Here is a 14392-nt window from a genome sequence, read left to right as displayed (position 1 = left end):
ATTTTCAAGTTCATTGGTCTTTAACCATGACAAATGGCATGTGAAATCATGTTTAGAGTAGAATGTGTTACAAGTTCAACGTAGGGTTTGACCTTATAAACGTTACATGTCTATAATACAAACAAATCCATACATAGATTGGCACGTCGGATACTGAATTTTGAAGAACAGGTATAATTCAAACTTGAAATATATTTTTCTTTTATAATGGTTCTCTGAAATTAACAGACAAATTTAGATTCATTCTATCGGCTAAGTTGCATCAAATCTGATCCTAGCTATTGTATCATTTTGTTGTTTTACGCATGTTGAACCTTTTTTTTTATAAATATTTTCATATAGCAAGGGATTGTGTTGCACTGACACGAAACATGATACATACTTCATACGTTAATTTTAAAAAATGTTATATTTTGATACGTTAGGACGTTTTCAAAAAAAGTTAAAACTAAACTTTACAATATCCATTAATTTTACAAAAAAACATAAGATGTAAATATTTAATATTATATTTTTAAATTGAAAATCTCTTATACATTCTAGTATGATTTATTCAGTATCTATTTTTAATTTTTATTATATCAGTTTGATAAAATATCGATTAATTTTTTTATAATATTTAAGGAAATTTCAAATATTATAGATATCGGAGCGTTATCCGGATATTTCTGACGGAAAGTATCCGGATATTAGAAAGTGTCGGATGTAACACTTCAGATATTTTAAAATGTCGGTGCAACGTAGACAAAGAATGTTACTTATCATGAACCAACGTACTTACACTTACATAATGATGATGAGGACAGCAGGAATAACTTCCAGAATCCAGAAACTTGTTAAACTTTTGACTTTCGCAATGTTAAGGGAGTTGTTGACTTAATTTTGGATTCTCAAGACACCCATAAACATCAACTAACTTGATTGAAGGGAACCCTTATGTCAAATTCCTTTTACAAGTCTCTACTACGTTAATTTGGCTAAATATTTTAGTGTTTGGACTTTGAATATTAGTGATTTTGTAATCAAAATCATTTATAATTAATATCTTACAGAGCTTTGGCTTTAAAAAAACATTTCCAAATTTGATTTTCACATAACGTGCCAGAACAGTTAAGCAAGCCTCGGAGGACTCATTCCTGCACAAAACCCCACAAAATGTCCTATGCAGGATAACTGTACCTCTTTATGGCCTGTTTATATTGGATTAATTTCCTCGCAAACAGTAAAATCCCACGACTCAAGGCAATTTTTCCAAATGGAAAATTTTCTACTTGTACCAACTTTTGGAGAAAATAAACAAGCCATAACGTGATCGTATAACGTGAAAATTTCACGCTTACCACCTCCATTCAGAAAGGTCTGCGCACCAAAAGCAATATTTGAATTTAAATTATTCAGTTGTGGCCTTAGACAACATGTATGTTGGAAACAAGACATCCTGTGCTACAAAAGAAACTACACCGTGTCTTCAGCTTGATAAATTGTCCACCCTAGAGACAAAGAAGAAATAGCACACATACACAAACTTGAATTTAATTACATGTTGGTTAAAACAAGGGTCCGCCAATTCAACAGACATTACAATCACGGGGTGAACGAGCCCCATTTTATAGGAGTCTATCACCCCACATCTATCAGCAAACTAGCTTATGTATTCGGCTAAAAAATTTACAAATCAAGAAAGGGTGGAAAATAACAACACGCAAAACGGGAATGAAAAATAATTATGGATAAAATAATATTTACACACATTTACGAAAGATGACATTATTTGCCGAAGCCTCCAAACAATATGCACGATTCTCTACCTGTTTAGTGCAACCCTCTACCATGGAGGCTAATGAATATCTTGCATACACTATCAGCGGAATGTACCCCTACCAATATTTTCAGATGTATTCACAGCGGAGAGGGATTAAAGCATCACCACAGGATTATCCAACTGCAAGAAATATGCGAGGCACACCTGAGCGATGTTTGATGCAGTCTTCAGAGCAGGAGACAACCGATGAAATCATCAAAGAGAAAAATATGGATTCATCTTGCTTGGGTGTTGTCATCAGCATAGATACTGACACAAGCATCTGCAGCACCAGCAGCAAGTAATACTTCGTATGGGTGGAAACTGAGGCAGCTTACGGAACCAATTTTCTGGGCCATTAGGGTAGGATAGTAACGAATGGTGCCTAGTTGATCACCCTCCAGGCTAAAAACTTTAATGAGTTGTTTGGCTGAACCACTGGCAATAATTGGAGCGTGTCTATGTACAGCTAGTGCGGTGAGTGAGCCCCTGTGAGCTTCAATAGTGAGATAGGGGCTGCTGTGATTTCTTATATCAAGAAATTGGATATCCCCAGCCTGAGAAGCACTAACAATCTGACAGAAAACGTGACATAATTTCATCATTCATTTCAAATCAAATTCATAGATCATAGTCACTGAATGCCTACCAGGATCTACAGACATGTACGTACAGGTCATTGAAAAAAATTACTGACACTAGCAAGATGCTCTTATTACCTTTCCTGGGTCTAATCCAGGTTGAAAGCCAATCCCCACAACTTTTTCTACTCTCTGTGTGTGTGGTCGTAATCCACAGACAAGCCTAAGAAGCATCATTGTCATTAGTCATTACAGAGATATTGAAGCTTGAGAGAAAAGCTTCTAATTTAACCTTAAAAAAGGTTTATACTTCAGATAAAATTTAAGATACTAGTTTAAAGAAGATAGTTCAAGTCAGAATTTATATTTAGATACATGCAGGTAACGAAGACAAAAGCGTAATATCTTATAGGAGCTGACAAATAAAAATGTTGCTCAATTCAATTTCATCAACTAAGAAGAACCAATAACCATAATTCATCTGAGGTGCTTACATTTCAGGTGTTCTAACATCATAAACTCTGACAGAACCATCTATAAAACCAGCTGCAAATTGTCCCCCATGAACTTGAGATGCAGCCTGAAACACGAGATATACTAACATAAATCAAAGGAACAAATTTGTTTATAGAAATTCGTATGTATATATGCATCATCTGGTTACACTTTGAATAAAATAACAACGAAAGCAGATTAACTGTTCAAAGATATAATAGTGCACAACCGTGCAACCCAAGAGTTGTATGAGCATTCGGCTCAGATATCTTCCTTAGCCCCTTCCAAGGATTTAAACAATTAGAAAATGAAAAATATAAATTATCTGAGAGCATACCGCAATGAGATCAAAGTTTCTTAGTTCTTTGAAGAAAATCATAAACCATATCATCAAACCCACTCCTCAATCTTTCAGACAGTTAAAGAGGAATTGAAGGTCAGTATGAAAAGGTAACATTCACTCATAATACCCAGAAATGGCAAGGGCAAACTACACCAACAGAGATAGGCAAATTAATTGAATTTTAGAAAAGGTAAATCAAATATGGTGGTTTAAGTCTTCAAGTTCAAACACAACCAGGTAATTGAAGGAACTCAAGTAAAAAAAAAAAATTACGAGGAAAAAAAGATTTTTCTAAGTAACAGTACAGATATCGGGTCATTATTACCAAAAAAAAGAAGACAAAAACTAATGAATTCATTCGTTAAGACCTCTTAATGTAACTGGCATGTAGAACCTAAAACCACTCTCCGTTAAACCCAACTAGCGAGTGTGGAGTGGAGGTAATTCTTGTACGCAGCCTTACCCTTGCAAAATTGCAAAGAGACTATTTCCTGGATTCGAACCATGAAAGGTCATGAGTTCCCCCCCTTTTGGCATGTAGAACCTAATAAAAAATTTTAAGCCAAATGTCTCCAGAATCAAACTTCGTCCATTTTTTTAAGTATAACCTCGTCTTAGCTCCAAGCCAAAATAATTTGAGCAAACATAATAGTTACCAAGTCAAACTACACGCATAGATGAGGCTTACCAAAGCTGAGATACTGCAGTCTGATGATGAAGGTATAGGATTAACAAGCTGCTCTTTATCAAGATCCCATAGCATAATAGAAGATATCTCACCCGATGCATACTGGCAAATGTATTAATGTAACAAGAAACAACATGGAAAAAAAAAATCATTAACATCACAATATGGGGGAAGATTTAGAGGTTTCAGAGAAGGATATCCCAAAATGCCATATAGAATCAAAGAATCATATACCAGATAACCACATTGCTGTTGCCAATCAACAACTGCATTCAGACTCCTCACACCAGGTTTATGACCATGAATTGAAGAGAATGCAGTGACTAGCTTCTGTTTACCCTTCAGAGTATAATCTTTCCAAATTCGAATGTTTCCATCAGCTGCATCATAAGATTCCCAAAAATTTAATATTCTGACAATAATTTGAGAATAGAAGGCATAATAATAAACGGTAGAGAAAATTACATGAAGCAGCAAGAAGCAAGCTATCATCAAGCTCATTCACTAGGCAGAGCTTAGAAATTCCTTTGTCAGGAAAATCATGATTGTCAAAACTGTTGAGAAGTGTTGCCTCTTCGTGGTTCCATATCCTGTGGAAAACCGAATGAACATTAGCCAACAACAAAAATCAAAATGAAGCAATACAAAGTCTAAAAGCAACGAAATTCATCAAGAGCAGAAAAATAATTCTAACTAGTCAAAACACAGAATTCCTACCGTCTAAAAATTATGTTTAATTTCCTAAGTCTCCATATCTGATAAATGCCATTCAATCTTCCTGAGTTCTAACAATCCTGAAGTTGAACAAGATGTAAATATTTATGACTCTTACCAATTTTCCACAGTCGGCCTTCAGGCCTGTAAATTAATTGTCCTAAAATTTTCTACACACAAAAGCTCCACCATACTCTTTGTCTAAAGCCTAACAGTCTCCACTTAACTAATAATGGCATTGATGAGCTTAGCATACCTGATACGTTCATTCTCATCAGCAGCTATCACTATAGGAGAGAAAGGATGCAGCAACGCTGTTTGTGTACCCTTAGTGTCCCATTTAGCAATTGGATTTGTTAGCCTGCTAACAGCTGACGGAATAAAATGGCATAAGTTCTCAACCAAACATCTGTAAAGAACTTGCTTAATTGAATAAAAAATGAAATACGAACCAGAGTGCTGGCATTTTGCTATGTGCTCCAATGCAAATTTTTCCCTTTCTTCTCTTCTGGCTAATACCTCTTCACTATCATCTGCAGCAGTCAAAAGTGGTTTGGAAAAGTGCCCACAACTCCAATGATATATAGTTGATTGTGGAAGAAAACTGCGATCTGAAGTCCCAGAAGCTCCACTAGAACCTAAAAGTGGATCAGCTAATCCTGAGTCCGGAGAATTCATCAGGTGGGGCCTAAATTCCAATGAACATACTCTACGAATTCCAGTTAAGTAATTTGGGCGAGGAGGGCTGACTGGAGGAGTTCTGAAGGTCAGAGGCAAGTGACCTGCCAGAGAAGCATACAATATTAACAGAAAAGCCATAGCATAGCAGTGGGAATTATCACAAAAATAAAATTTGATGCAAAGAGATAAACTTAAACTGCATTGGAAATTATCCCATGAGATTAAGCATTAAATAAAATGGAAAAGGGGATTTACCTCCATTCATATCAAGCCAAGAAGATGAGCGAACCAATCCAGCTGTGGCTTCAACAGTTCGGACAGCAGTTGGCTTTAAGGGTTTTGCTACTACTTGTTCAATACCTATTATGGACAGTACCCGGCGACCAAGGTTTGCAATGCGCGGAGATGGATCTTTTGCTAAAGTACACATAGCAAGTACACATTGTGAATACAATGCATTGTCCAAGGGCTTTGGCCCACTGTGGTTAATCACCCCATTGCTGAAACCATCATTCAGTATTCCTGAATCAGAATGATGAGATGAATCATCAGACAACGGGGACCCATGCATGATTCCAGAACTAGTGAGAGGACTGCTAGAAGAGACCCGCCCATCTCGAACCACTGAAGAATTATCATTTCCAACCCTGAGGGGACCAATTTGAGGTGAAACAATATTTCCATGAGGCATGTGTTGGTTCTGGTTAGGGTATCCACCACCTGAACCTTTTATATTAGTCAACGAAGGTAAGGAATTTAGCAAAGAATTAGTCTGAGGCTTCCAATATGCAGCAGCAATAGATTTCAGGTGCTTGTTGTGGCCAAAAGCAAAGCGTGCTAGAGCTGACAGTTGAAAGGAAACCTATGTCAGTAAGATATCTTACATCCAACCATTCCTAAAGTATACCAGTCCTTCCATACTATAAAGACTACATTAAGTTATCTTAGACAGATGTACAAGCCAACCATCTAGAATAAGAATTAGCAGTCATCATTAACAAATTAGAGAAAACAATCAGAAACAAAACAATAATAACAATAAGTGCAAGTAAAGCCATTTATCTCGTTGCAGTTTTCTTTTTTATTCACTTCTAACAATTAATTCATTTAAAGGGTTTTTTTTTTCCTTTCTCTAACTTCAGAAACAACTAGCAATTAGGAACTTGTTCGCAGATGATTAAGAATTTGCAGATTAAAAATCAATAAAAAACCAATTAACCACCAATCTCAGTACTTTCTGTTTTATATTAATCATACGAACATAAAATCTTTTCACAATAAACACTCAAAAAAATATAAATTCAGATACTTAATCACCTACCCACTGCTACCTCTGCCCTCACCAATGGACTCCCATCTGAAGCAACACTCAATAGACTCTTAACTATACTAACTTCAGCCCTATACTTGTCATCATCATCACATTCTTCATCTCCTCCAACAACTCTACAAGAATCAAATCCCACATCGAGAAGGGTACCCAGTGCAAAAACAGCAGATGCCCTAACCTGAGAAACAACAAATTAGATGACTCAATTATTTAATTAATATACCAAAAGGGTAATCATCTCGTAACTAGAAATAGCGCCAACAAGTAGGGCAGTAAACCTCTGGCTGGGGTTCAGACAGTAGAGGAGCATATATAGAAGTAGCATCTTTCTGCAAACCAATTGTTTGCGCCTCTGCGAAGTCTTCCCACAATTTCCCCAGACACAGGCAAAGCCACTGAAGGAAAAGGGGTTCAGTTTGTGAATCATTAGGAGATGAACTCTGAAGGTGCTTTAAGCAGACATCGATCAAACCAGCTTCAATACAAGCTTCTTGACCTCGTCTATGACCATCCACAATCACAGCCAGAACAAAAGCAGCCATTGCACGCTGCTCTGGATATGCTTCCATGCTATCAAGAAACTTAATAAAATAGATATGACCTCCATCCTTCACAAGATCAACCTGACATGACTGCAACCAGCAACAAAACATCATCATTGCAAGACACAGTAGACATGCAACAAGTAGAACTTCAACACCGAATTGTAATAGAAAATATAAAAGGGATACACATAAGAGGGCAAAATAGGAAGCTTTGTAATATTCCTAATTATTAAGTTAATAATTCTACTGTATAAGAAGGCACTAATGACCAGATTCTGGATTTCATCACACAGTTAGCATTTATTAATTAGTAATTCTACTAATAAAATGAGCAATCTCAAATAAATGTTTCCTATCCATAAAAAAAGGAATAATAGGTCTGCCTACATAAAGATTTTTTAATAGGGTATTGAATAAATTATCAACTGCATATAGGCCCCAAATGTTCCTTTCTCTCTTTCTTTCCCTTATCTAATTTATCTGTCTACTTTTCTCTTCTTGTCAAGCACCACATATAACACGAGTTTATCTATAGTAATAACTACAGTACAAGCAGCCTAAACTGTTAAAGTCATAATTTCAACATGATTTATATATTAAGAAAAACTCATGTCTGCTGAACGTGTATACACACACCAAGTTCTTGTTTTCTGAGACACATTAAAGAATTGACAATTTCTTAAAGATGAAAATTAAACTCCTCCAAAAGTACCTTGTCAAGTGCAAGAATCTTTGTCCATATGAATACAAGAATCTGACGTAGTTCTGGTGTTGTTGTTTGTAGCAGTTTTAGAACATAAGGAAATATTCCAACAGATAATGCCTACAAACAAGAAACTTGGTTTCATAAAATAGGTAAATCAACTGCAACAAAAGTCCACAAATAGAGAGAAAAATTACCAGATCTACAGCCCATGGCCCCATATCAAGGAACCTTCCAAGGAGTACTAAAGCCCGAAATCGATGGCATTGACTTAGTAAAACCTGAAATAGGAACCGAGCTACTTATCAATACATGCAAATACATTAACAAATGCCAAACAATTTTCCCACAAGCATAAAATAAACATATTCTGAAAAAGGAAGAACTAAGTGTGAGAGTAAAGAGTGGACAAACAAAAAGGATGAAAATCAGTTTGTAAATCAGATTTTGCTTCAGATAGTATAACCGTAGCAAAAGCAACACAGTTTCTCAGCATACATATAAGAGTATTATTACTGAACCGAGATAGAATAAAGATAAAACATAATAATTGTCGAGTTAAACAACTTGCAAGAAAGTCCCTGCAATTAATAAAAAATTGAGACAAAGATTGACCGCAAAGCACTTTGAGAAGAAGCATTTTACTGCTATTCACATAAGCTTCCAATAGCATCTCTGTTGGCTGAATGAACAACCCAGAAAAAGTCCCTGGCATTACTGCTTCAGGATCCAGACATATTGCTAAAACAGTACAGGCTCATAACAAATACATATTTTTTCAAATTTCCATCAAAGGATGATAATGATCATTAACCAAATTGAAAATATTTTAACCAAGAAAAACAAAAACCCAATTTCATTTTACCCACCAAAACCTAATTAAGGAACAGGGCCTGCCAGCTGATTTGGCAAAAATATGTAACCTACATAACAAAGGGAATTAGGAACCAACACAATGGTTCCGAAGGTAACAAAGACCAAGACATGTGCCGCACCTGAAGAACTATAGGCAGCTGCTCTGGTGGTTTCTTGTGTTCAGAACCATGGTCAAGCCATACCTCAAATGCTGTTAACTGCTCAGTGAAAAACGTACTAGGCTGAAAGAGAACAATGATAAACTTTACCAGGTAAGCTCGAAACTTATTAATAATCTTTAGTATTACATTTATTCCTTGTCAAAACATTATAACCAAGCCAAATTTTTATTTTAATCTAATATTCAATTTCAGAAAAAAACTTTACATCAGAGGTATAGCAAATACATCCAGATACCTGAAATTCTGCATTAGGATCCTCAACTAATGAGGGAAGTTGAGAGAGGCAGAGCTCAGCAGCCATGTCCCATGCATCCCTGCAGTGTGGATAAAAAATACAAACTGATGATAAAGTTTGTCAACACAAGTTACAATATCATAACAAAAGTCACCAAAAATACCACATATGATGCTGATGTGTTGGTGGTAACGTTGGGTGAGAGACAGGAGAACAATTTGCAGATCTCATAATTCGCTCAGCAAGTAGAAAATTCCGAAACAGACTTGCAACAAGCAAATCCTGTCTAAACAGTCTCTGAAAAAGATCTGTGGGACAAAACCAATGAGGTACAAGATACCAACTAAAATTGCTTGCTAAATAACTAGGTTAAAAAACACACCATGCAATTTTGTAAGTGCAATGGCGAGGATAGGGAGGGTTGAGACCTACCATGAGGAAGAACATTCCAGGCAATTGTGTCGGTTACTGCTGTAAAGATCCAATTCAATTCACCTAGAAGTGTCTTTCGGTCATTTGGACGGCCAGGGATCTTGTCTATAAGTGAATAATCAAGTGTCTCGCGAAGTAATGAACGAGTGCAAAACCTAGAGACAAATTACATCGCAAAAAAATTAATAGCCATTTTGCTATGAAATGTACACTAATCACCAATTAAAATGTTCAGGAATTAGAGGAAATTAAGACAGTCAATAACACAAACGAGCAGGTGTCAAACATAAAATCAACTTCATAGTGAAATCCATCATTATTACGCTGGTCTTTTTCTATCATCACTACCGCAGTTAACATAAACTCCGGCTGCAATAAGTTACACTAAAAATAAAAGGACCAGTTCACAAACAAAAATACCGTCAGGGATCAAATCATACAATAAAAAATGCCACTAAAATTAATGAAGTATAGAACCATAATGCTAACTAAGGGTTCAATCTGGAAAACGTACAAACCCAAAAGATTGGGTAAACTAATATGACTCGCATTACAAAAGCATAAATTATTTAAAAGTCCATGCATAATGTACTATTATATTTTAAACGTAAATAAATAAATAAGGTACACTAAATCTTACTGAATATTTAACATATGAATCATTCTAAACAGGATAAACTAAGCAGGAACTAATGGGAGAAGCTTCACCATCGCAATGCCATCTTTATAGGTGTTGTAAGGCAAGATGTAAACACATCAGCTGGGAATTCTGCACTCTGAGGCAAAGTCTCATGTGCTTCACATGCTGCAAGCAGAATGCAATCCCTTGTGGAACCAGAGGAGTTAGAAGCACTCCATTCATGAAGCTTATCAATAACAAGTCCAGCAACAAATTTGGAAGTCCAAATTACAAAATGACAAAATCAGTACCCATATACTTGCAGTTTCCTTAATGTAGTAATAAATGAACAAGATTTTGACATAAAGAATACCTCAATAAAGGAATTCACAATCATCCCAGCCGCAGAGCAATCAAAAACATAAATTGATGGGGTCTTCAGCCAGGAATCAAGGTCACTAATTGGTAAGGGGATATACTGCGTATAACTCTGAATATAAGAAGATGAAGAATGAGAATATGGACATCGTGAAGTTCTTTCTTCATTATGATATAGTAACTAAGGACATTTTGCTTATTTCGGAATTCATGTTCTAGCAGTCACAGAGTTAAGCTAATCAGGATTCTCTGATAAATAAAAATTTAGATTCAACTAAGGTTTATAGTAATAGTAAAATTAGGAGCATTTTCATTTTCCCGCATAAAAGGCATAACAAGTACAATAATTAAAATACATTATATTCATTTTTCATCTTGCATGGACTAAAATTGCTTTCTCACCCATTTCCGTCTCATAATTCAGTTTCATCATTTTCCCTCTTTCCTAAGATTTCTCCTACTTTCATGATCACTCCTTATTTTCCATCCTCCCATTTTCATCTTTTGGAGAGGTGAGAACAAATGTATATATAGAAGCCCATATATGTAGCATCATCTCTGTCTACTGGTCCATAATGCCACTAAGAAACAGTGACATTTGATTTATCAAATAAACATATCACTTTAAGAACTATAAAGGGTGAAAATGACCTTATTGAAGACCCAAATTTCACCATTAGCAGTTGGCTTTGGCACACCATGCCCATTGTAGTGAAATAGAACTCTTTCCGACTTTGCATATTTACGACATGTAGTACAAAGCTTCTTAACCTCATCCACTGTTGGATCAAGTTGAGGCTTATAGCGGGCCTGTAATCATGGCCACAACAACGTTAACTAAAAATCAATTTCAAAAGGTAATATGAGGATGAAATTAGCTAGCAAAACATCCCCACCTTTGGTTGCCATCTTTCATACTGACTGCTCAAAGTTTTTCCAATTGACTCCAATGCCTTTTGAGGTACCATAGAAAAAGGATCTGCAGCAATCAGAAAGGTAAGCATAAAAAGTTGCTTTTGCAATAACCACAGTTGTAAGCATCCAGAATTTTGATATATCATAAAGGTTCAACAGAAGCAATTTATCTACATTTCTCATTAAGAAAGCTGCAACTAAATCGAAATAATTAGTTAGGGAGTCAAAAAGTGAAATGACTGAACAAATAGTTGGATAAGACAAGTAAAAGTATAAATTAGAAAGTCCAGCAATAGGAAATAAGTGCAAAGCAGCACATAGTTACATGCTTTACTGACAAAAAATGTAAACACAATTGGTTTGGATTGATCAACAATTGGAACTTGTAGAAACAACTAAACAATTTAAGGACAAAAATACAAGCACATACTATTATTAAAAGCTATGAAGTAACTTATTACAAACCACAGAAAACAAAATTTTAAAAACAAATGAGATCAGAAAGGTAACAAGAGACCTATCCAGCACTCCATTCTTGCACAAGGTGAAATCTTTATGACATCTGGTGGATCGACACTAATGTTTAAACATAATACTAGAGCTACACATCCAGTCTTCATCTGCGCCACAAAATTAGAAGTTAAATCAGAGCATACTTCTTATCGAAAGTAGAATATAAAAGCATCTTTCAGAAGCATTGATTAGAACATTTTAGAGGAAAACAACAGACCCCTTGAATGTAAATTTACTAAAATTAGGAAAAAATGTGAAATGCCAGTATAACTTTAAAGGATAAAACAAGACCAAAACACTCCCTTTGTAAAGGTAGACTATTACACTAATCTATAAATGAAGGAGAAATTTATCTCAGATGATTTGAGCTACGCCCCCCAAAAAGGACCAATAGTAGAGAAGTTAATAGAAAAATTAACCAGGTTTCATCTGTAGGACTGAAAACAATCATACTAGTCATCTTCATCATAAAAGCCACCAGTGGTTTAGCACGTTTCACATTTTTCTATGTTAAGTTATCTCAAATGCAGCAAGAAATTTGACATTTTATTGAAGAGAACAATTTTCTTCTTCCTTCATAAGTCACTTCCATTAGCATAAAAAGGAAGACATTAACCATGCCTTTAGAACATGCACTATTTCACTTCACCACATAATCAGCTGCTTATGTTGAAGAAGCCTAAATTTATTTTCACAAAAAAGAAATTGAAATAGTTGTAAATAAAGGAAGAATACCAAAACGAATAAAGGTCATTGGCAATAGAAAACTGCAAACACAAAAAACCTCTGGACCAGAGGCTGCCTCTGTCAACCAGTTTCAACCATATGACCAATGTAAGAAACTAGCAACCACCCATTCATGTGAACACGCAACTTCCAGATAGGAGCTACCAGGATTTACAAAGGCCTATTATCCTAAAGAAGAAAGCGTAAACAATATTTTCCCTCCCTTAGTTCAGAAATCACTACTTTAGTCAAGCAATTCCAGGATAATTTATCCATTTTCCAGCCAGTCCTTTAGTCAAATAGGACTTCCAGAAATACTAAGTTCAGAATTAATAAAAGAGTGAAGCACATGTCATGTTTATTATTATTATTATTACTTCTTGGATTGACTGAATTTGAGATCCTCTAAAATGTTGAAGTACATTCTAAAGAGTAAAGTGAGGAGTTGATAACTATACATAAAAAAAGTCCAATGGTTTAAAATTATGTTCTATAAAATATATGACAGAACTCATTCTCCTGATTTTCTCATTAACCGTTAACACTGAGGCACTTTACTCTTCAAACTTTAGTGGATCCAAACCCTTCTATGATAAAATTTCATGTTTAACAGGTCATATATTACATCCATAACAAGTACGTTATGATATTATTCATACACAAAAAAAAAAAAGGCATCCACGACTACAGTGACCTAAATGGCCTTTCTTCTAAATAGAAAATAAAAGTTCCCAAATTTGAAGAAGAATCACACTAGTTTTCACTCAATTCATCACAGTCACAGCAAAATGCAGATAACACAAACCGTATCAAAAACCCCATTCTCAACCACCTTACATTTTCCACGAGCAGAACAAAACACGGTGATTGAACAAAGCGAGCTTACCCTATCCTTGGGTCTCCATTTCGAGACCAAGCCACTGTCGGAGGGGCCGGCGGCGACGGGGGCTTCGAAGGCGTCATGGCGGAGCTCGCAGAGGACTTGCGTCTGCGGCAGATACGCCATGCTGGTGGCGGCATTACCGCCGTAACTGCTGCTGGCGATGGCAGCTTCGGAGTCCCGTCGGTGGGGAACGGAAACGAAATCGCCGCCGTCTTCATTGACGGCGGTGATGGTGGAGGAGGAAGATGCAGTGGAATCGTCGTGGTTGGAAACGACGAGAACGGTGGATTGGGAAAAGCGCGATGCCATTAAATCTCCCAATGCCATCCAAATCGGAAACCCTCAGCGATCATTCAGCGAATAGGGAAGGGTTTTTGGTGGAGATTGGGATGATTAAACCCTAGATTTTTTAGGTTGAAGAATATGAAGATGATGAAGATGGTGGTGATGATGATGGTGGTGGTGATGATGATGATGGGGGCGCATAGAACAGTGGCGGCAGAACACTGTCTCTCCTTGAAGGGAAACGGAAATACGCGAGATACGAAATTGTGATTTTGTTAAGCGAAAAGAAGAAAATTAAAAAAAAGAAAAGAAAAGAAAAAAAAGAGCGAGAAAAATAATAATACTAATAAAATTTCAATTTCTCTTTTTGGCAGAAGAATCAAATTAAAATAAAATTCCCAATTTTTGGAGAATTGGAGATAGCTTAGCCTTTTCTTTCCTTTTTTTTTTTTTTTCGGGCCATCTCTTCTTGATTTATTATTATTTAC

At 36.0% G+C, this 14392-nt stretch overlaps 1 protein-coding gene across 2 annotated transcripts; it reads right to left on the bottom strand.

Annotated features, from left to right (window-relative positions):
• Positions 1-1525: 1525 nt before the first annotated feature.
• LOC133302071 (regulatory-associated protein of TOR 1-like) lies at positions 1526-14128 on the bottom strand. Of its 2 annotated transcripts, none has more exons than XM_061501796.1 (23): positions 13623-14128; positions 12015-12117; positions 11479-11561; positions 11234-11392; positions 10578-10694; positions 10294-10451; positions 9586-9740; positions 9317-9461; positions 9154-9232; positions 8877-8978; positions 8079-8162; positions 7891-8001; positions 6912-7265; positions 6625-6811; positions 5559-6146; positions 5075-5404; positions 4879-4993; positions 4374-4498; positions 4143-4288; positions 3909-4010; positions 2877-2962; positions 2521-2605; positions 1526-2376 (listed from the first exon to the last, which is right to left on the bottom strand). In XM_061501796.1, the coding sequence occupies exons 1-23, from the start codon at positions 13944-13946 to the stop codon at positions 2038-2040; spliced, it is 4077 nt and encodes a 1358-aa protein (XP_061357780.1). In that variant the 5' UTR covers positions 13947-14128; the 3' UTR covers positions 1526-2037. The 2 variants fall into 2 exon arrangements, with proteins under 2 accessions (XP_061357780.1, XP_061357786.1); XM_061501802.1 differs by having other exon boundaries at positions 10596-10694.
• Positions 14129-14392: the final 264 nt, after the last annotated feature.

This window comes from Gastrolobium bilobum, unplaced genomic scaffold (assembly GCF_033153095.1).
Source record: "Gastrolobium bilobum isolate Gb01-03AN ecotype WA unplaced genomic scaffold, APGP_CSIRO_Gbil_v1 utg36412, whole genome shotgun sequence".
Classification (NCBI taxonomy): Eukaryota; Viridiplantae; Streptophyta; class Magnoliopsida; order Fabales; family Fabaceae; genus Gastrolobium; species Gastrolobium bilobum.
The sequence above is the reverse complement of the archived record's forward strand: the minus strand, read 5'-3'. Positions and strand labels throughout refer to the sequence as shown.

Excerpts from the sequence above, each read along its gene's own strand:
- LOC133302071 (XM_061501796.1), bottom strand. The coding sequence starts at position 13,946 with ATGGCATTGGGAGATTTAATGGCATCGCGCTTTTCCCAATCCACCGTT. Across the intron at positions 8,002-8,078 it reads GGCCATGGGCTGTAGATCTG|GCATTATCTGTTGGAATATT; the intron begins GTAATTTTTCTC and ends TCTTGTTTGTAG. Across the intron at positions 4,289-4,373 it reads CTTGCTTCTTGCTGCTTCAT|CTGATGGAAACATTCGAATT; the intron begins GTAATTTTCTCT and ends CTTATGATGCAG.